General features: G+C 35.3%; 1 protein-coding gene across 2 annotated transcripts in view; it reads left to right on the top strand.

Moving 5' to 3' along the window:
• The first annotated feature begins 9,897 nt into the window (after positions 1 to 9,897).
• Positions 9,898 to 24,242, top strand: part of LOC106081864 (4-hydroxybutyrate coenzyme A transferase) — a 28,186-nt gene continuing 13,841 nt past the window's right edge. The window contains exons 1-2 of one of the 2 annotated variants that reach the window (XM_013244107.2): positions 9,898 to 9,988; positions 10,380 to 10,580. In XM_013244107.2, the coding sequence (XP_013099561.1) occupies positions 10,400 to 10,580 (181 nt within the window). In that variant the 5' untranslated portion in view covers positions 9,898 to 9,988; positions 10,380 to 10,399. Of the gene's footprint in view, positions 10,062 to 10,379; positions 10,581 to 24,242 lie in introns of both variants that reach the window. The other variant, XM_013244108.2, reaches the window with a different exon arrangement.

Genomic DNA, 24,242 nt, shown 5'->3' on the forward strand with positions numbered 1-24,242 from the left:
CAAACAACCCAATTTACTGAAATAATGTTGGTGGTAAAACATATGATTGAAGTGTTGCCAATTGCCTGTTTATTGAAAAACTCTTATTTGAGGATTTCTACAATAAGGAAACAATGTTTAGTGAAAACTTTCCCAAGTGAACGATCTTAATACCTACCTTTAGAGAAAATTTTAGTCAAATTGTATCTGCAGAGAAACTTTCGTTTTAAATGTTGTCTTTAGAGAGATTTTTATACTTGATTTTTATTGAAATTTGGTATATAAGTGTTGCAGAAACATGTTGCTAGTTATTGCATTCAAAGTACTGCTACTAAGGGATGTTTTAGTAACTTCTCCATTCATATTTGTAATGCAAATTTTTAAATGTCGATCTTAGTGTTATGCATAAATGAGAGAGAAAGTCTACTGAATGGTTTTTTAATTCGGCAACTCTTCTCAATTTCAATATTTTGTAGTTTTTCCAACTTTGTGTGGTATGTTTCCTGAATCTTTTTTCTATACTATCAACATTTTCTTAAAACTTCCAAATCTACAGTCGATGAGGTATAATTAACAAAAATATTCTATATCCTTTGGTTAATATCTATATCACCTCCAAATTAAAAATAAAAACACTTTAACTTTATGGTAGTTTTAGTCACCAATACGAGAGAAAAAAACAGATCCCCCAAAACTTTCAAAATAAATCAAATCTAGGCAAAATTAAATGAAATTTAAGCACAATGTTAAAAACTATTTTCTAATTTTTTAAGATATATTAGATAATCTTCTAAAAGTCATATTTGACTCCTTTTTGATGTAAAAAGTATTCCAGGATATACCAAAACTTTGAACAAATATTTACAAATTTTAAGAAAATTATCATAAAGTGAAAAATAATTTCGAATTTTAAAACCAAATTCAATAAAAAATTTATATAAAATAAATATGAAAAATTTCTTAGCATAAAATTAAAATATTTCTTAATAAAAAAAAGTTAAATTTTAAAATACCAAAAAAAAAAAATAAAATAAAATAATATAAAACAAAAAAAAATAAAGTAAAATAAAACAGAAAAAATAAAATAAAACAAGGAAAATAGTGCCGGGTTGAATCTTATATACCCACAACCATGGATCGCATTTGTCAAGTTCTTAAAATAACTATTTCAAATATATTTGAGCTAAATCAAGTTATTGAACGATATGGACCGTACTTGTAATGGCTGTTAGAAGTTATACAAAAACACCACCTCCAAAATTTCACGCAAATCGAGTAACAACTGCGCCCTCCAGAGGCTCAATAAATCAAATTGGGAGATCGGTTTATACGGAAGCTATATCAAATTATCAATCTATTTAGACCGTACTTGGAACAGTTGTTGGAAGTCATAGCAAAACGACATATGCAAAATGTCAACCAAATATGATAAGAATTGCGCCCTATAGAAGTCTAAAGATGGGGTTACATACCACGTGCAGCACTCATGCGTATTTGAGCAATCTAATGCGCCCACATGGGTTCTTTTGGTTGAGTTACATATCATGCGCCTTTTTTATTTTTATTTTGCGCCCTGAAACACGTTCAATGTTAGAGAGTTATTCCGTCAGATGCGTGCGTGTTAAATCACACAATACAAACCGATCTGATTTTTTCTGATATGCACGTGTAAGTACGCATAAGTACTGCGCGAGGTATGTACAGTCGATAACTGTAACACGCTTTAGTGAAAAATTCCGCTTAAGTGAAACTTGATGAAAAGAACCATAATTTGATAATTTGTTAGAGATATTCAATGCAATTGCACTCGCTTAAGTGAAATATCGTTTAACTACAAATGCCGCTTAACTGTATAGGTTTTTATAGCCCTAATTTCGTTTGTATGCGAAACTAAAGTCGCCTAAGTGAAAAAGACATTTCTATCAGAAACTATTTGATATTACAAAAATTTTCATTAACAATAAAATTTGCAAAAATATACCTTGTCATTTCGGTAATAGTTATCTCTGAATTTTCAAGATTATTACTAAACTTTGCAATTTTTCAACCCCAGGTTTTAATTAAGTCTTATCGCTTGACTGAAAAGGAATTTCACTTATCCGAACCATGCTTAACTAAAAATTAATGATAAGAGAAAAAAATGATGGTTTATATGGCGGCTATTTGAGGTTATAAACTGATTTAGAACATTCTTGTGCAAAATTTCAGGCAAATCTGATAAGAATTGCGCCATCTAGAAGCTCAAGAAGTCAAGATCGGTTTATATGGCAGCTGTATCAAGAAATCGGTTCATGTTTTGGCCCATTTACAATCCCAAACGACCCCTACTCTAATAAAAAGCATTTTTGCAAAATTTCAAGCGCCTAGCTTTACTCCTACGAGAGTTGGCCGACTTTCGACAGACAGATGGACGGACGGAAGGACATGGCTAGATCGACTTAAAATGTCATCATGACCATCAAGAATATATATACTTAAAGGGTTTTTTGGCGCATATTTCGATGCGTTATAAATGGAATGACGAAATTAGTATACTCCTATCCTATGGTGGAGTGTATAATGAAATAAAATAAAAACAATAATAGTTGGTTATTGAATTTTGTTGTTAGGCAGCGAACAACCTTATAGCCAAGATATTTTCATATACAGGTAGTGGCAGTTGCCCAATAACAAAATATTGAGTACACTATCTGTCAAAATCAATGATTAGTGCAACTCTGATTTTAGTATGTTACGAAGTATGTTACAACTTTGCGTAATTTTACGTTGTTTATGTGTTCCGGTTCTTTACTATAATACACACACACAACCAAAACTCGTTGACAGATAGTGCAATTCGCGAGAAAAAATTGTACTCTGCTTTTTACGGTACACTACCTGGTAATTATGTCATGCGTATACCTTGGTAAAATATTTTTGCAAGTTTTTGATACATCCTGGAATCCTTGATAAACTTCTTCTAATATTCTTTACACTCTAAATCGAAAGACACAACATACAAAATTCTCAAAGGATTTAAAAAAGAAAATACCAAAAAATTAAACAACTGAATTAGATTTTAAGTATTTATTAAATATGATAGTTATGTAACCATAATTTTTTTTAAATAATCCACTAAAAATACATATAGAGAAAAACGCCAATAAAACGTAATTTAGGTTATGAAACAACAATAAAATAGAAAACGACTTTATTTAATAATAATAAATCCAAACCAAATAGAGTAGTGATGACGACGACACTAAAACTGATGAAAATTCTCAATTTTGTTAACACAGAGAATGGGATGCATAATTTCAAATGTTCAAGATAGACATAGATTTTAAAATGTTTTTGTATTTATTAATTTTGTTAAAACTAGACATAGTACATAGTACATACTTATTTATATGCAAAACATAATATACATAAGAAAAAAATATGCAAAAGAAGACAAAGTGTTAAATGTTGTTTTTGTTTTTTCATTAATTCTCTTTTGTGTGTGCAAACAATTTGTTAACTTTTATTCCCATTTGTTGTTTGTATTGCTTGAAATTATTAAAAAGAAATAAAAATATTAATTCATTGCTCATTTTCAAGATACATATTTATATGTTTTTGCCGTTATCCATTAACAAATTTCAAATGTATGATTTTAAACGTAATTATTTCTATACATAATCATATGTCATTTCATCATACAAAGAAAAAAACAAAAGCATCATCAGAATGTTCGATGTCATTCGTAGTCTAAAGCTAGTCTAAATAATTTTTATATTTTGTAAAATATTTCCAAAATATGCAATCTCTTAATTATTAAACTTAATTCCTAACAAAATTTCTAATTGTTGTACAAAATTTGTATAAATCTCTAATTTAACAAAAAAAATAAATTTTTTGTTTTTAGTTTTGATAACGAATGTTTCCAATAAAATATAATTTCATCACTGAAACATTATCAGTTTCCATAACAAAAATTGTTTCTTTTAAGTTAGCAATTATTAATTGAATACCTCGCTTACTTACTTAGGTATCCAAAAGAAGAATACTGTATTCCTTGCATTTATATCAGAATTCACTGAATAAGGTTAAGCCAAGCGGGTCAGCCGACATACAATTTTTTTTTTACTTTTTGGCAGTACTTGGCATTGACGATGTCAACTTGTTCTCTTTTTACATTCATTCCTTGATTACGTTTTATCCTATTTGATGACATTTTCAATCGTCAAATTTGACATCCTTAATGATGTTCAAGGGACCTACCCACTTTATGATTGCGCAAGTGACCTAACCTTCTATTAGTGAATTCTGCATTTATATAAGGTCCATTAGGTTTTCTTCCAATTTTTCTCCACAAAAGTTTGGGACAGTTTACGAAAACCTTCGAAGTGTGTCGCCTTGCTGGCTGCATCTTGTCCTATTGGCACAATATGCTAGTCATGTTAAGCTATATTTCAGTATTTTCTGCACATTTTCTGAGGGAGTGATCGGAAAAAGCTCACTCAATTTTTATTATCGGTTATTATTATCTCATACAACGGAAAAATCTGAACGGATTTGATAGAATTTACCAGAGGCTTTCAGATGGGTAAGAAAACAATGCATACAATATATCTTGCAAATCGGTTTGCAGTCTTATATATAACAATTAAAAAGGCAACAAAATCGGGTAATAAATAAAGCTTTTATGAGCTTCAGACCCTTAACCGGCATATAGGTCTATATGACAGCTATATCTAAATACAATCCTATTTTTACCATATTTGGGTCGGATGGCGGGTGGCCTAAAACTACTCACTGTTTCAAATTTCAGGGAAATTGTATAAAAAAATAATGCTTTTACGGGAGATTGGTCTATATGGCAGCTATATCTAAATAAAGTCCGATCCAAACCATATTTGGGTCAGATGTTGGTAGGCCTACAGGATTCACTGAATAAGGTTAAGCCAAGCGATCAGCCGATATACTTTTTTTTTTTAATATTTGGCAGTACTTGGCATTGAGGATGTCAACTTGTTCTCTTTTTACATTCATTCTTTGTTTACGTTTTCTCCTATATGATGACATTTTCAATCGTCAGATTTGACATCCTTAATGATGTTTATGGGGCCTATCCACTTTGTGTTTTGCATGTGACCTAACCTTCTATTAGTGAATCCTGGTAGGCCTAAAACTACTGAATGTTTTAAATTTCAGCGTAATTGGGTTATAAATAAAGCTTTTATGTGCTTTAGACCCTTTATCGGCAGATCGGTCTATATGGCAGCTATATCTAATATACAAAAGTCCGATCTTAACCATATCTAGGTTCGAAGTTGAGAGGCCAGAAAATACTCACTCAAATTTAAGCGAAATCGGTTAAAAAGTAAAGCTTTTATGGGCTTCAGGCCCTTTATCGGGGGATCGGTCTATATGGCAGCTATATCTAAATATAGTCCGATCTGAACAATATTTGGGTTAGATGTCGGGATGCCAAAAACTACTCACTGTTTAAAATTTCAGCAAAATGCGATGAAAAATTAAATGTTAGTGGGCATTAGCCCCTTAACGGTCTATATAGCAGTTATATCCAAATATTTGTAGGGTCGAAAATTGATATTTCCATGTGTTGCAAACGGAATGACTAAATGAATATACCCCTTATCCTACGATGGTTGGTATAAAAATGAATTTGTGTTTGTTTGTCGATTTGTTTGTTTATTCCGCATAGACTCAAAAACGGCTGAACCGATTATATCGAAATTCCCATCTCCAACACCCCCTAAAATAGGTTCGTTGGACGAGCTTGACAATGTGGGACTCAAATGAAAGGTATTCGGGAGTAGATTACGAATATGGTCGGGAAGGAGAAATATGCTTTATAATTTGTTGATATCGGAAGGCGGCGGACCCTCCCCGTTACCACAAAAATAGCACCCAAAAGACAATTCAAATGAATAGTATTGAAGAGTAGAATACGAATGTGGTATTAAAAATTGGGTCCAATTCCCCAGGAAGTCGCCCTAACCCCAAAATTTCTAAAAGCAGACAATTAAGTCGCCCATATCAATATAAGGCTTAAATGAAAGGTATATGGGAGCAGATTACGAATCTGGCATTCAAAATCAGATCGAAGTGTAGGGGGTCATCCCACAAATCAAACGCCCCCCAAGCACCCAGCGGGCCGCCCCAACCCCAAAACCCCTCTAAACAGATATATTTTACGTTCCTATCAATATGGGACTCAAATGAAAAGTATCCGGCAGTAGATTACAAATATGGCATACAAATGGCATGTAATGGCAGGTCGCCCCATCCCCAAATACCCCCAAATGGGCATATCGGCTATATAGGATTCAAATGGAAATTAAAATTTGCGGTGGCGCTTTCCTCCTAAAAATACGTCGAATAAGTTAATTGACCCATTATGGCAGTATGAGACTCAAATGAAATGAAATGGTAATTGATAGTAGAAAACGAATTTGATATCCAATTTTGGGGGTACGACCTAAATCACCTCTTAAACTGAACTTTATTTCCGACTTTAGCAACATGGAGGTCAAATCAACGGTATTTGGGAGTAAAGAACGAATTTGATATCTTTTTTCACGGCAAAGTGCCGGTGGCCAAACAGCGTGCCGCACTGCGACACCTCTTTGGGGAGAATTATTTACATGACCATGCAGTTCATGGTACCTCGCAAATGTCGCCAGCATTAAGAGGAGATAATCACCGCTTTAAATTTGGTCCGAAGTTCCGCAAGGATTCGAACGTAGGCGTTCAGCGTCATAGGCGGGCATAGGCTACAGTAACACGATATCCACATTCAGGGTGAAGTGTCCTCACCCTAAAAAGATATTAGAGAGATAAAGAAGGCGCAGCGGAGCGGGCCCTGTCCAGCTAGTTGTCTATATAAATGAAAATGTTGGTGTTATATATATGGCAGCTATATCAAAATATTACCCGATTTTATTGATTCTTGGTCTTAAGAAGTGGTACTCGTATGTGGAAAAGTTCGTGATAATTGGATAACGAATGCTCTTCACCACAACCGACACACAAAAAAGGATGCAAACAGACGGGCAAGAAAAGACGAATCGGGAAGAATATCCGAGTCGAAACGTACATTTTATCACAACCACAGTACTGGCGCAGGGTAAAGCTTATGGTTTGACCATAAATTAAAAAGTAATTATTACTATTATTATCCCATTAATATTTGCATACTTCTATTTGTTACGTGGGCAAAGCGATCACAGCAGCCAAACAAGAAGACAACACTTAAGTTGGGTTTTAGGCACTGGAAAAACCATTTTAATTTTTTTTTTTTTTTCAGTGCGGTCTATCGGTCTGTCGCGTAATATTCAACCCCGTGAATTATTGTACTAAACTTTATTAAATAAATTTTATCTTTTCTTAGGTCTAGTTCCGATGGTGCTTATTGATGCTGGCCATGATAAAATTTCTCTACCAAGTGGTGTCCCTATGCGGCACGCCGCTCGGACTGGGCATAAAAAAGAGGCCTTGATCGGACCGCAGTTATTTATAAGAGAGAAGTATCCCCTGTTCCTTAATGGAATGTTCATGAGAAATGGTCTTATAATTTTAAGATTTAATAATGTATGCTCTTTGTGATGGTTTTAAATTTTTAAATTTTTTAAAATCAAAAAAAAAGACGTCAAATGAGTATGGCCCCTTCAATAGTAAATAGTCGTATAATTATTGCCAATTGCTAAAAGAAATACATTTTAAATTTCATAAGTCTTAAACGTAACGGACGTGGAGCTTATAATTCACAATAGAAACCATGCAAGAAAGCGTGGCGACATCTACATTTAAAACGTTAGACTACGACGTTAAGCTTACAATTCACAATAGCAAACAGGCAGAAAGCTTTAAAATAGCCACAGCGATGCCTACATTTTAAATGGTAAACTACGAAACCCGCTTGATTGTAGCATATATGAGTCGTCAGATGGCGATAGTGAATGTGGAAACCTGTTTAGTTCGACCGGGACGAATCTTATTTACCCTCCAATAATGGATCGCATTTAAGGTCTTCCAATGAATTTTTTAAATATATCAGGTTATTAACTGATTTGGACCATACAGTTGTTCGAAGTCAAAACAAAAGGCCACATGAAAAAATTCTAAATCGAATAAGAATTGCGCCTTCTAGGCTCAAAATACGAAATCGGTTTTTGGGGTAGCTATATCAAAATATGGACCAATATAGCCTATTTTCAATCCTAACTGATCTACACTAAAAGGAAGTATTTGTGCAAAATTTCAAGCGCCTAGTTCTGCTCCTTCGAAAGTTAGCGTGCTTTCGAGAGATAGACGGATAGGCGAAAACAAAGTGGATAAGTTCCATAAAAATCAATCAAGTCAAATCTGCCGATTGAAAATATCATCATATAGGAAAAAACTTTAACAAAGAATAAATGTAAGACGAGAACAAATTGACATATTCAATGCGAAGTATTGACAAAAATTAAAAAAAATGTATGTCGGCTGATCGCTTGGCTTTACCTTATTCTTCCTTCAAGGGGTATGGTAAAGTGATATAATTTGGTTGGGGTCTCTATTAAAAATTCCATATGAGCAATTTCCTCCAGCCTAGGCCCAATGTACAAATTAGTCGGTCTCACTTTCATACACGTGCAAAAAAATTAGCCAAAGAAATTCAGCTTCGGCTTAACTTCCGATGCAAACAAAATTGCTCATTAAAATCTATGAAACTGGTGCCACTTTTCACAAAAAATTACCTTTGGCTTTGATGTCGAACGCGTAGACAAGGGTCAAATTTTGCAGAAACAAAAGAAATAGCGAATAATTTTACAAATCAAATCAAATTGGAATATGTGACTGTATGAGTGTATGCAAGCGTGGCTTATTAATAACTCCTCATGCACAGAGGAGTAATAAGTTCAGCGAGAGTAGAGGTAAAACCATGGCATAATTACCAGGTAGTGTACCATAAACAGCTGAGTACAGTTTTTTCTCGCGATGTGCATTATCTGCCAACGAGTTTTGGTTGTGTGTATGTGTATTATAGTTAAGAACTAGATCACATAAACAACGAAAAATGTGCGCGAACTAGTAACATACTCAAAATCAGAGTTGCACTAATCATTAATGTTGACAGATAGAGCACTCAATATTTTGATGTTGGGTAACTGCCACTACCTGCAAATGAATATATCTTGGGTAAAACAAACGAGAAGTGGGAAAATAACGTTTTATTGTGATGACTCTTATATGTATGATCTGTTCGCGTATTTGTCCAGTAAAAATATGCAGGAAAGTAAAAATAGCATTTACTCGCTTTTGCTATTTATTTGCATTGACCACCTGATTTTCATAATACAGCTGTTCGATGCTGCAAATTTCTGCTGAGAAAAAAACCTCCAGTAGAAATTTGCAAGCTCTCAATTACCAAATTCTCAAAATTTTGTTCGCTCGCTTCGCTTTTGTACGCTTTTTACACTCTCCCGCTCTCTTCTGCTGGCAAATAAAATACGCGAACGACTTGTAGTAACAATTTGTGCAAGTTTGCACAAATTTTTGATTTATTCGTAGCGAAAATCCCTATTAATTTATTGCCAAATCTTTTCTTTGCTAGAACAAAAACAAGACATAAATAACATAAACAACAACATTGACGCAGATTTGATTGCTGCTCATTTCGTTAGCATTTAATTACATGTACAATTAATTGAACAAAATTTATACAGACGCAGCGACATGTTGCTAATGTTTTACTCAAGGAACTCAGTGCCACTTCTGCGGAATGTGTTCGCATTTTTTTCATCATAATTTTTTTATAATTCGTTTTGGCAGTTGTTCGCGCGAAAAGTCGATGTCAGTACTAGGCTAAAATTGGAGCATTTCATCAGCTGGGCTAGTATTTACCTTAAATAAATTTGCCTTGCGTGATACGGTCGCCAATGTGAGCTAGTTAACGACGTCGTAAAACATGGTCGACTCTGAAATCTAAAACCGAATACCGTCATTCTCATTTTTTCATTCGCCGCGGTCGGTTGGTGTGGTAACTCTAACTCTTTCAACTTATTTTTATCCCCCGCTCGCCTCCTACTATCTATTAGCTTATCCTTTCGGTGGTTTTGTCAATTTTGCAAACGGCGGGTTGTATTTATACAAAAAAAGTGTTGGCGGTGTTACAAATGTTTTAGTTTTAATCGAAAATAAGAAATTGATATCTTGAATCATCCGAAAACAACTCAATTTTGTATAAGTGTAGCCCGTCCGTTGCGGCTGATGGTGGCAGACTTCAGTGACGTTTCGGTTTCGCTAACGTTCTGCTGTGGCCAATTTAAGCAATTAAATAAAAAAAAGCTTCGCGGGCCGGCACGACGAATTTGTATAGTAACATACCATCCGCCAAGAAACTAAACAACTTGATTTTTTTTAATTAATAGCTGCAGCAATATAAATAAACATGGCTTCAATGTTGGCAAATAATTTAAGAAAGGCTGTCGCCGCCGGTGGCAGGCAGCCAAAGTTAATGGCGGCTGCCCTAAATAATTCGTTCTACACCTATTGCAACGAAATTTCCCACCCCCTCAATCGTGTGCCACCAAATGGAACTCCAGAGGAAGCTGTGAAATGTATTAAATCCGGTAAGTGGGCGAGGTGGGGTGTTGTTTAAAAGATGACTGACCTTTGTGGTGGCAAACGAAATGTCTAAATAGGGACCAGGCACAGAATCTTAATAAACGTTTCCTATGTATTTATTTATGTGCGTCTATAACATGCAAAGTGGCACAAGAGCACCAGTGTATAGACTAGGCCTTGATTTAATATTAAAAATGGTTATGTAACGTGTTTGCGATTTGTATTCTCGCTTGAGTGTATGAATGGTTCTTTGTATGCTCGCTCATACACCTTTCTGTACTTTATTCCTGGTTTGCGTCTAGGTAATTTGTAAATTTATTCTATTCAGCCATTCAACCGGTTATTTAAATTCTATTTTTCTATTTCTAGATTCTTGACCAGGTGTAGGATCGTTTGGAATGCCCTGACAGGAGATAAGAATGCTACGATTGAAAATTAATTTTTGCTTTTCTCTTTGATAGTGGCAATGATTTGCCTTTTTTTCTTACGTCACATTTGCAATGTTGCAAAAAGCAAAAACTTTTTTAGATGGTACGAAACTCGTATCAATAAAAAATTGATTTTATGGATGATTGATTAGAGGCAAATTATTAACCTTAGTAGACAACAGCAAACCTTTTCGTTTGATGCACATTAGGAGGGGTCGACTTCTATGCCAAATTTTGTTTGTTATAAGATAATCCGTGATAGCCAAAGAAATAAAAAGATAATTTGCCAAAAAGCGATGTGCACTGTTATAAATTGAGGCACTCTCAAATACAAGCGCGAAGTAAAAGTAAAACTTTGTAACTTTAACTTATCAACAAGAAGGCAATCCCATGGCAGGCGGGTATACATACTGGATTGTCCCGATGGGGTTCTTCATCGGCAAGGGCTGCTGCCTCAGTGTTTAACACACTGCTACAACAAGACGAAACGTCGAACTTTCCGTTAAGGAAATGCGGAAGAATTTTCTTATAGTACCTGTCTATAAATGTTGCTCTTTTGATGAAATTTTTTAAACCCGAGGCGAAAAGACAAGTTGCGTAAGGCAGCCGTTCATTAAGCTTAAAACTGGCAAGAGAAAAAGTGGCTCATACTTGGCTTTGAAATAAAGACTTTTTGGCAACTTTAGGAGTTCCTGCATCGCTATAGTATTCTATTATATATATTCTATTTTATTATATATGTATTCTATTATAGAGTGATGTTGTTGTAGCCACATTTGCATAAGGGGGTGGCGATCCTCGTCAAGCTTCTATAAGTGAGCAAGCTCGTTTCAATACATAAGACCGATCGCCGAGGAAACGCGGTAGCCATTAGTTATTAAAGGCGCCAATTACTCCACTTATTATATCGAGGGTCATAGGCACTCCGGCTCAAAGGCCAGTGCCGCTCGGCCTCTCACTGAAACTTTCCAATCCATGCCGCTGATTTCCCGCGACAGCAATTACTTTTGCTACGTAGGGAGCATTCCACTGCCCTTAACCTGTGAACTCGCCCGGTAGCTCATAGCCCAGCTTCTCATGATATTCATGTACACCACAAAGATCGGAGCACACAGATCCAGCCCGTGAGGAGCTCATGATAATCCTGTGCAGGGATAAATGAGTGATGTTTAAGCCGAGTTCGTTGCAGACTAAATTAAGCAGTATATCCCATTATGGTGGCACGTTAGCGACGACAACCGCATTGGGTGCTTCCACTGATTTTACAGCTGAAATTTTCACAACTTTTGGAAGCATTTATAAGGGTATCAGTAAATGCTACGATAGTACAGAAAAATGTTTTTTATATTCTCGCTAGTCGGAGCAAGCCAATCATTATTGCCCATGTATACCAAAATGTAACTAAGTGTTGTAGTAGTAGACACATATTCGCATAAAGAGGTAGTGATGCTCGTCAAGCTCCTACAGGTGAGCAAGATCGTTTCGATCGCCGCGGGTAAGTAATGGCAATTGGCCATACGCCATTAAAACGCCCGGTTATTCAAGTATCATAGGATTTCAGTATAGAAGCCTGTGCCATCTGGGCTCACTCCACTTGATATCGCTGATCGTTCGCGACTACATTTGCAGTTACTTCCTATACTAATGGAGCGTTCCGCAAGCTGTGGTCGTACGCGATAGCTCTCAGCTGAACTTCTCATGATAACGATTAACACCACATAGATCGGAGGCCCAAGTTTCAGCAAGTGTTGTGTCCATAATTATCAAAGCATAGAAAGTAATTGAGCAGCACCAAATGAAGTTTGCAACAAATTGGGTTGCCCAAAAAGTAATTGCGGATTTTTCATATAGTCGGCGTTGGCAAATTTTTTCACAGCTTGTGACTCTGTAATTGCATTCTTTCTTCTGTCAGTTATCAGCTGTTACTTTAAGCTTGCTTTAGAAAAAAAGTGTAAAAAAAGTATATTTGATTAAAGTTCATTCTAAGTTTTATTAAAAATGCATTTACTTTCTTTTTAAAAAAAATCCGCAATTACTTTTTGGGCAACCCAATACATACATTAAATCATTATGCATATGTTCTGAGCATATTAAATGCATATTCCATTCACTTCAAATAGATGAAGACCCATTCGCTTGAGCCTCCCTATATTACATGTACATATGTAATTGTATACATACAAAAGTTTCACAACAAAGCATTCGTTTTTTTTTTATATATTTTTTTATTCAATGTAGTGGCTAGATTGTACCTACAGAATGCCCACATGTGCGTGCAAATGTACATGCTTACATTACACATCAATTTATTGTTATATCAAGTGCGGAGAACGGGACATTAGAAGTAAACAAATAAATTAGAATATTTATCAACGTGTTTTGTGTATCCCAAGTTCTAATACATTGGATCGTATAGCTGAATCTGCAATGTCCAGAAGAATTTCTATAGCATGTGATGTTTATTGTTGTTCATCCATGGACTCTATATCTAGGAGGCTTAGCGTGTGGAGGAATCTGCTTCAATTCTAGCAATATAACATGGTAGGTATACTCTGGTTAGGCGAGTTCATGTTCACTTCTTCGGGTGCTATGGGAGGTGGGCGATCTCTAAGTACTGCATTTACTAGGTACATGTGCTATTGCGGTACTGTATATATGTGTATGCTATTTATTGACCTGCCTGAAACGCGGCCTGAGATTCTCTCTTGTAGCGCCGAACTTCTCGCTCTGGCTCATATACATATTGGGTTGCCCAAAAAGTAATTGCGGATTTTTTAAAAGAAAGTAATTGCATTTTTAATAAAACTTAGAATGATCTTTAATCAAATATACTTTTTTTACACTTTTTTTCTAAAGCAAGCTCAAAGTAACAGCTGATAACTGACAGAAGAAAGAATGCAATTACAGAGTCACAAGCTGTGAAAAAATTTGTCAACGCCGACTATATGAAAAATCCGCAATTACTTTTTGGGCAACCCAATAGATTCAACTAGAAACCAAGAGATGCCTATCTACAGATAATGATTATAGTTTTGCCTGCGATAACATCCCATTAAAGACAGGAAATCAGGAATTAAATACTAATCAAAAAATGTATTCCCTTTTCCTATTTCTACATCCTTTAGATATGTCTACCGCTGCTTAATCTTTCCATTGGAAGTTGTGAACTTATCAGATTACGTTAATCATTTTATTTTTTTTCATTAAAATTTCTTTAACTTTTTCTATGGAATATTACACATTATATTCCATAGAAAAGGTAAAGTATAACAAGCACAAGAGATAAGTCAAGTGCCTACTTTTCAGAATTTCTTTGAACCTAACGCATAACTGGTACGAAATAAATGTTTTGTCAATTTGAGATAAATGTTATCGCAGAGTGTTTTGTTGCATTATGATTTTATGGCTACATTTGAACAAAATATTTTAATTGATTACATTAGCAAATATTGGATGTTTACCTAGCTTAAACGAGCGATAACAAACAATTTGTAATCTTTGCAAGAGAGAGTTGGGATGAACCTTTACCTGCTAAAATTGTCATTTCGCTTGAACCGCATATAGACTTGCTAATAACAAGCCGTTTTCTTAAGTTTTACTTTTTTAATTATTTAACTTATTTTTTTTATTCTTTTGATATGATATGATTTTATTAAAATGCAAATTACTCAAATGTATATAAAAAATTCTATTCGATACGAACGACAGTAGCTGATCACAAAGTATATGGCACAGTGTCGCCGCTTTTTTGTAGTCTCTTCTGTACTTTGTACTTCTCTCAGACGATAATCAGCACGCAAAGCTCTGAGATTTTTAGTCAGTGGTGGGGCGAGCACGTTTAGGTTAATTTAATGATGAGTCAATCAATGGACATAAGAGAGATTGTTGGCAGAGGTGCGGACGCGTGCAAAATTCGTGCATATAAATTACTTTTACATTATTTACTTACTTCTATCTCATGTAAGACGAATGAAAAAAATTCTTAACTAAAATTATTTCAGCTTGTTACCGCTAGGTGTTGACATTGGCGTTGATTTCAATTTTTGTGGTGATGCTCCCCAAATCAAAGCAATATCTGAATGAAAAAGTTTTTTCTTTATGTTTTAACACACATGTACTTACGTAGTTTGTTGAGTGAATGGAATGTTGTTATCATGTGCGTTGTATATAGAGAGCAAAACATTTTATATTTTTCTAACAAACAAACAAAAGTGAAACGGTGTATCGACTATATAGGACTTTCAAAAAGTAAAGTTTACACAGTACAAATTCTTTAATATTTCTTGAATCCTCTTCAGTAAAAATCCAAGCTTTATAGAAAATTAAAAAGTTTGTTGCATGTTGAATATATGATAATGATTTTTTTTATCTAAAGTTCTTTTGATAACGAAATTTTTAAATTGTGGACTTTTTCTCAAACTTAACCCATTTAAGACAACTACTCCTTCTTGTGGCACGATCGCATTCAAACTATACAGTTAAGTGTCGGTTCGCTGATAAATAAAAGGTACACTCGGTGTTTTTATGTATGCAGTTCCTAAAAAATCTGAGTTGGAAAAAGAAGATAGGACAAATAATATAAAGGGAGATTTTTTAAGAGAGAGGAAAGTTAGAAAAAACACAGAATTCAGAAAAATTTATGAAATCTTAGCTTGAATCGATAGTGCGTTCCATATAATTTAATGTTTGAAGATAAGTTCATGCAAATGTTGACTGTTACTTAAATGGTTGTTATAGTTGTAGCAGTGCGTTGTACACCAAGGCGGCAACCCTTGTCGATGAGGGACTTTATCGGGTTAATCCGATACGTACAAATCAAATGGTCTCAAATGGTCCATCCGCTTAGTCCAATTTAGGCATAATCTTTCCAACATTTCAGCCAGTATTTCACGAATAAATGCTATAACGTTGCCTTCCAAAGCTTCAATTAAAGCGGGCTTCTGTATGCTCTTGCATTTTGGGCAAAAAGAAAGTTGGATATCATCTCACGGTAGCGCTCACCGTTCACAGTTACCATTCGCATCATCTTTGAAGAAGTACTGTCCAATGATGCCACCAGCCCATAAACCGCAACAAACTGTATGCATCGGTAGTTCTTGCAATGCTTCTGGCTGATCTTCACTCCAAAAACGACAATTTTGCTTATTTACGTAGCCATGAGAAAAAACTAGCAAAAATGAGCGCGCGGTGAACTATCATTACGGAGCACATTTTGATAACAAAATTCAATCATTTCATAATGTTTGACAATGAAACAAAACACGAGAAGTGCTTGAGCTTTTTAAACCAGTGTTGCCAACAAGATAATAGCTAACAAATCACCATTTATTCAATATCAAAAAAATTTAAAATATATTTATTTATTTTTTTTTAATTTTTCTATCTTTTATATGACATATTTTTTTTTAATATCAAAATATAAAGCTTGAAAAAAGGCGCAAATTCTAATTTTTTTCCGAAAAAAAATTTTCCTTGGCTTATTTTACGAAAAATTGTAATAAAAATATTACAAGCAAATTTTTGAAAAAATTATTATTCTGCAGGGTTACAGAAACCCGTAAAAATTGTCATTTCAATAAAAGTTAATAAAATACATCTAATACAAACATGTAAATGTTCGCCGAGTCACCGATGCGAAAACGCAACATCTGTCTCAAATGGGTTAAGCAAATTAAGTTTCACAAAAAAATTTGCTTTTCCTATTTTTTATTGCTATTCAAGATCACGAGCATTGCCATAAAGTACCCCATGTAAACAATCTCTGGTTTAGTGGGTGGTTTAATACAGCTACTGCATACAACAATGCGATGGACCTTGGCAGCAGATTAAATTTCCAACAATTTTACATCTTTTTATTACGTTTATTAATTGTATATCAAAATATTCAGAAAAAAAATGAAAAAATGTAAGCGCCTTAAGATCGATCGATTCGAATGTTATATACCCTCCATAATGGATCGCATTTGTCAAGTTCCAAATAAAAATATCCACCACATTGTGATGGTGAAGTTGCCAGTAGATAAGCAGAGCTTGCCACGAGAACGGAAAAATAATAAGAATTCTGTAGAAATTATACACTTTGTTTAGAATACTCAATAACATTGAACATCATTAATATTGGTACGCTTTTGTTTTCTGATTGTATTCCATGGTTACATTTGCTATGATACATACATATAGTAAATTCTTGATAGCGGACATCACTGTTCATAAATTTTATGCAAAGATCTCATGATTAGTGATATCGATAACGCTTTATTTTTATCTCATTCTCACAAAGTAAATGAACCAATAAAACTATTTTTCTCTGAAATGGCAATACTGAACTTTCTCTATAACCCTTTTGGACAACTTGGAACTGATTTTTTGGGTTGCTTTTTTAATGATTTTCTAAGTATTCGCTATTTGTTGTTTTTTTTACAAAATTTACAAAATCAGCAGCCTGAATTTTTTGTTGAGCTGTTCACTTTTTGCAGATCTATGAGAAACTCGCAGCTTAGAATACCTGCAATCACCCCTTCAATAGAACGATCTTTTCATGTCAGGGTGGATCGGCTTTTTATTCTTTGCCTCTGCCCCTTAGATATTTTTTTCTTTCAACTTTCCCATGTATACATTTCGTACTGAGCTGTACAACTCCTTTATAATAATTTGAAACATCTTATATTTTTTGGCATTTATAAACAAAAGAGAAGTCTAACATACAACTTTAGGCTAGTTCTACCGTTTAAACTAGTTCGTGTTAAAAGAGTTAAACTATTAAATTTTTTGTAAATTCAGAAAAAATTTTTTTAAAAAGTTTTTGTAAAATTTTTAAATTTTACAATATTGTTAACTTTGCATTGTATGTATTATAATTCATTATTGGCAATGTTTCTTTTATCTGTGAGATTAACTGTTTTTGAGTAGTATTTGATTTCCGATTTATTTTTAAGAAAACGTTTATGAATTGTTAATTTTGTAGTGTTCTAGTCATATATGATCTAACGACTTAACTAATAAATGAGCAACCTAAATTAAATCAAAATCAAGGATGTACTACCAGGAAAGGGAATTTTAGTTTGTTTGAAGAGATATTGCTTAGCTGGTTGTGAAGAGATATTACTCAGCTGGTTGGTAGTTAGTGGTTTATATTTGTCTTTAAAGCTCGACATAATAACTCTAAGATATGAATTTGTCAATCTCTTTTTAAACAACTTTTTTTGGGTAGATTGAGTTTTGCATAACAAATTTAAATTCAAAATTTCTGCCAAATCGGACAATAATTGCTTTTCTAGGGCCTTAAGAAGTCAAATGGGGAGAACTGTTTATAAAACAGCTATATCAGGTTATTGACCGATTATGGACCATATTTACCATGACACGGGATAACTATGAGCATCACACAGGCTGGAGCTTTGAGCTTTAGTCTGTGTGTTTTGTTCTTTGTTATCGCGAGAAGCTTAACTGGGAGCTATGGGGCGCGTCTACAGGTTGCGGATAGTGGAATGCTCCACTATCCGCCCCGGATAGTGGAGCATTACACGGATAAGGCGAGGTAAAAAAATTGTGCCCTTCACAAGCTTATATATCAAATTGGAGGTCTATTCATATGGGAACTACATTTAAAAAAAAAACCGCTTTAGTCCATTCACAATAACAACCGACCTACACCAGTAGAAAATATGTAAAAATTCAAATTTGCCCATGAACATTCCATTAAGGAATCGGGGCAAAATTCAAAATTTCTTTCGTACAGTTAGCGTGCTTAGACAGACGTGCGGACGTCGCTATAACGACTTGAAGTGACGAGGAGTTATAAACGAAATGAAGAAGCTAGTATAAAAATTGCTTTGGTACTATTTTGCCTAGTATGGTATTACTTTTATTACTACCCCTTGCGCTCCCCTTTATTCCTTTAGTACTCTTATCAGCTTGAAACTTTATAACAACGTCGTTATTTTATTTGTTCTCATATCTTAATACACATTTTCCTGAATAATTGTATGTTGTTAAAATTAGCGCAATTTGGTTTCTTTTTTATTTTTGAAGAACGGACGCAAGAAGCGAAAATTTTTGTTAATAATGCTAATGTGGGAAATTATTTGTTATAACAATTAGCATTTAATAAAGCACATGTGCAAATAGTGTAGGCATGGGTGTAGGAAATGGGTGTATTAACGAAAAAACAGGCAGAAAAACCTTTAAAAGAAAAACATGATAATGGGTTGTACCAAAATCAATCAATCAATATTTTAAAGTAAAATTGTCTTCTGCAGCAATGGACATAACTCTCAACTCATTATAAATCAATTGTATAAGTGGATTAAACCTTAATCGCCAAAAAGATCTAAGTAATAAAATGATAATGTTTTTGTTTTAATCCCATATACTCATCTAGTCACTCTGTTTGTAACATCTGGAAATACTAAACTGCAATTTTATAAATTATATATTCGTTATCGTCCTGACGTTTTTTCTTATTTTTTTTTATTTAGCCCAATAAAATTACAATAAGTACTATGAAGTCATGTCCCTCCGCCCATCTACGGAAGTTATTACAGCGTTCAGGTGTTGTTTTTATTGTAAAAGTGTGTTGTGTCCTGCATTTCTCTGCTTGGTTCTGTATCCAGATCAAAGAACTCTGCGACTAATGTGGGGTGCGTCCTAGGTATCTGGGTCAGATTCGACTGGGTCTGAATGGGCAGTTAAACAGACGACGTGTGTCGTATGATCCCAGGTCGCAATCGGGACTCACATCCCGCACGTTGGCGTTAATCCTTGATATGTAGGAGTTGAGGAAGCTGCATCTGACGGATCGTAATTGAGCCAGAACTACTCTGGTAATTGAGCCAGAACTACTCTGGTAATTGAGCCGGAACTACTCTGGTAATTGAGCCAGAACTACCCTGTAGAGATCAGGTACAAAGGGAGGCGATCGTTCTCCAACTACTACAATCACCAGATAATAACCATTCACCGCATCTGCTGTCGTGTCTGCATAAATATTGTCTAGACCCCCTTAATATGACGCTTTATATAGAGGTTCTGTCTTATAGCGCTAAACCTCTCGCTCTGGATCATTTATATCTACCTTTAGGCTTCTGGGCGCTGGATATATATCCACAAAATGATGATTTGAATGGTCTCTGCGCTAACAGCCCATAAGGTATTGCTGGTACAGCACGTAGTTTTTAGTATGTCGTTATGTACTTAGTCTCCTGATAAGGAGTCAGGCCGTCACTGTTCGAAGAGCGGCATTCTGGTAGATCTGACTATTATCCTACTGCGTGTCACATAGCTGACGAGTCCGAACTTCCGTTTTTGTTTTGTAGCCAAATTTGCATGTAGAGTTTGCGATCCTATTCAAGCTCATTCCAGTCTATACAATCGATCGCCACGGGATCATGATGCCCGCTGGTTGTTTAAACGAGCCAATAAGTCGCCTTATCGTATCAAGCACCATTGACACTCAGTATTTAAGCAAGAGCCGGCTTCTCACTGAAACTCTCCACTCGATACCGCTGATTGTCCGCGAATGCAATTGCATCTACTCCGTATGGAGCATTCCACTATCCGCAACCTATGGACTCGCCCGGTAGCCTCAGCTAAGCTTCTCGTGATAACGAAGAACACCACACAGATTGAAGTTCCAAGTTCCAGCCTGTGTGATGCTCATAGTTATCTCGTGCCGGCCAGCACCCCAAGTTCTGACCTTATGGCAAATTGCAGTGACATGTGAGGAGAATGTGTAAAAGCTGTCAAATATGACACCAAAAATTTTCGGAACTTGATGGTCAGAATCGTTTCTCCATAGACTTTTAAATTCATATCATTATTCACCTCGCTCGTATTTATAGTGAAGAATGTGGCTGATTTCTCTTGCAGCGAAATAAGGGGCAATTTCGTTGAGGTAGACGTTAAACCTATCGCAGAAGTAAACCATAGGTGTGGGGCCTAATGCCATAATCGCATTATTGTCCGCATATGATACGATCTCTATGCCGCCTGGAGCGAATGGAATGGAAGATAGGTAGGAGTTGAATAGTGCCGGAGTTATCACCTCGCCTTAGGGAACTCTGTTTCACTCTACGGTGTTTCGTCTGCTTAGAGCCTCTCTGACAAAAAAGGGCGAACACGTATATTGAGGCGACAGCTCTTGCCGATGAGAAACTGAATCGTGTCAAACCAGTACGTACATCTAGCTCCCAACATTAAGTTATTGATGCAGGTTTGTAAGATTTTTTTTGAAATATTACGATGGTATGTTTCGAGAAGGCGTCAATTACCTCCCTACACTCCAAAGCTGTTCTTGACCCTAAGGGCCGTTTACCATCCAAGAAGAGGTTCACATACCACAATCTTACATTAAATTACCATTACCACCTGAAACATTCCTGCTATGGTAAGCAAGGGGAAGCAGAGCTCGTTCTCTGGGTTCTTAGTATAGGCGCTCAGACCAGGTCTTTCTTCTAGCTTTGATCCGTCAGCGTAGCATGAACTGTTGGAACTATTGGATTATCTTAAATAAAGGAATGTGACGCTAGAAAAAGGCTCTCGCACTCGACCTCAATTGTTGTCGTCATTGAGAGCAACTCTACCGTTGATTTTATAAATCTTTTATTTAATGGTCCGGGCTCAAAAACGGGTCCAGTCTTTGTAAAATCTTGGTCTGAGGTAATAGCTTGAAATTGGCAATTGATACATACAGATATGGCCCCAAACAACTCGGTCTGGAAATAATCCAATTCGGTTACAATACCTCCTAATTAAATGCCTCAAAATATAGAAATAGTCGCCATATAAACTTTTTAAATTTTTGTCGGGTTTAGCGGAAGATTCATGCTACTGTACGCACCAAATTTTCGCCACATTAGTCTTTAATATTCAAGCTTGAATAGAGCAATGAATAGATAAAAGCCATTGTGGTTAATTACTATGATTTTACCCTACCAAACTTAGCGCGATTTTACTTGTTTCGCATAGGTTTACGCTCGTAGAACTGAGAGATGTAATTGTGTATGATTGTTGTTGTAGTTGCAGCCTCATTTTCATGTGGAGGTGGCGATCCTCGGCAAGCTCCTGTATGAGCCATTAACTCGCATTGTCATATCGAGCATCATAGGCACTCAGTATTTGTGCAAGAGTCGGTGTCGCCCGACCTCTCACTGAGTCTCTCCTCCCGATACCGCTGATTGTCCGCGACTGCCCTTGCAGCTACTCCGTTTAAAGCATTCCACTATCCGCTGTGGATGCTAGCAGCTAAGCTTCTCGTGACAGCAATGAACACCACACAAATCGGATCAATCCCAGGCAGCCGGTTGTACGTACCGGATTGACCCGATGGATTCCTTCATCGACAAGGACAGCCGCCTCAGTATACAACACAATGCTACAACAACAACAGAAATCGGACCTCAATATTCCGACCTGTGTCGTGCTTCCAGCTATCCCGTGCCGGGATGGTATTATGGTTAAATCAATAATTCTTTCAAATTTAAAATTGATTTATCAAAGGAAAAATTTGCTATTATGTGTTTGTGAATACGAAAAAAGCTAATTTTACTTATTTTCTGATTTCGAGCTGTTTTATTTCTTTGGAAATAAGGCTGTTAATATATTGTTTGTTTTGTTTCTCTAGCTATTTGCTTTCGAAGCGAAATATGTATATCGATGTATCGTTCTCAATAAGAATATTTAATATTTATATAACTTAAACATGTATTCTGGTCATGTGTGCAAATATTTCGTCTGGTGTTTTTTATTTTTAAAAATATTGTCTTGAGTTAGAACAAGTAAAAGAGTGCTAAGTTCGGCCGGGCCGAATCTTATATACCCTCTACAATGGTTCGCATTTATGTACCGATTCAGATCATCACGCCATGGAAGAAGTCACTGTGCAAAATTTCAGCTAAATCGGATAAGAATTGCGCCCTTTAGAACCTCAAGAAGTGAAATCGGGAGATCGTTTTATATACGAGCTATATCAGGTTTTAGACCGATTCGAACCATACTTGGTACATTCAATAAATGTCATAGAAGATGTCATAGTGCAAAATTTCACACACACATCGGATAAGAATTGCGTCTTCTAGATGCTCAATAAGTCAAATCGGGAGGTCGGTTTATATGCCGATTCAGATTATTGCGCATAGAAGAAGTCACAGTGCAAAATTTCAGCGAAATTACATAAGACTTACGCCCTCTAGAGGCTCAAGAATTTAAATCGGGAGCTTGGTTTATAAGGGAGCTATATCAGGTTTTATACCAATTCGAACCAGACTCGGTACATTCATAGAAGACATAGTACAAAATTCGGGGGGTCGTTTAATATGGCAGCTATATCAGTTTTTGGGGCCGATTTAAACCTTAGTTGGCTTGTAAGATGGAGAAGGCAATGTGCAAAATTTCAAGTGACTAGCTTTACTCTTTTGATAGTTAGCGTGATTTCCACAGACAGACGGACGGACATAGCTAGATCGACTTAAAATGCCAAGACGATCAAGAATATATATACCATATGGGGTCTTAGACCAATATTTCGAGGTGTTACAAACGGAATAACGATGTTAGTATACCCCCATCCTATGGTGGAGGGTATACAAATATTTACTTCAATTCGATAAGAATTAGAAAATATTAACGAATATTGGTTTATGTATATGTGCTATCTTATACAGTATGTCTGTATGTGTGTATATGCATAACAATGCTATCACTTTGCTTTATCGTATAGCGCGAGTTCGATCTTTGATAGATAAGCAATGCGATATATGAATACTTAGAAATATGCATGAGTTATTATTTGTTGGTATGTATTATCCATTATAACATAAAACTTTGAGTTAATAGTCCTAATATGACAATTTAACACTAATTGGCTATTTATTCTATATGGAAATGTAACCACTCTCTTAATTAAATACCATACTAACGCCATCTGTCAATGTTCATTGATCTTGCGATATTTGTGGTTATTGTTGTTGTTTTTTAGTAGTAACATCTCTGGCTATTTAATGAATTTACACATAATGACAATACTATATTTCATTCTCTTTCTTATCAATTAAAATGAATTTTACTGAAACAAAGAACATGAGATAATGAATTAAACCCATATTTCAATCATGTGTCCATAACAAACGCTGTGATTTTTCTTTTAGTTTTAAAAAATGAATTTAAATATACTAAATCACTTGTCATAATACATGGCGTTTTTCCCATTAGCACTATTGACTTAAGCGCCACACACAGACAGTT

Source organism: Stomoxys calcitrans, chromosome 2, assembly GCF_963082655.1.
Source record: "Stomoxys calcitrans chromosome 2, idStoCalc2.1, whole genome shotgun sequence".
NCBI lineage: Eukaryota > Metazoa > Arthropoda > Insecta > Diptera > Muscidae > Stomoxys > Stomoxys calcitrans.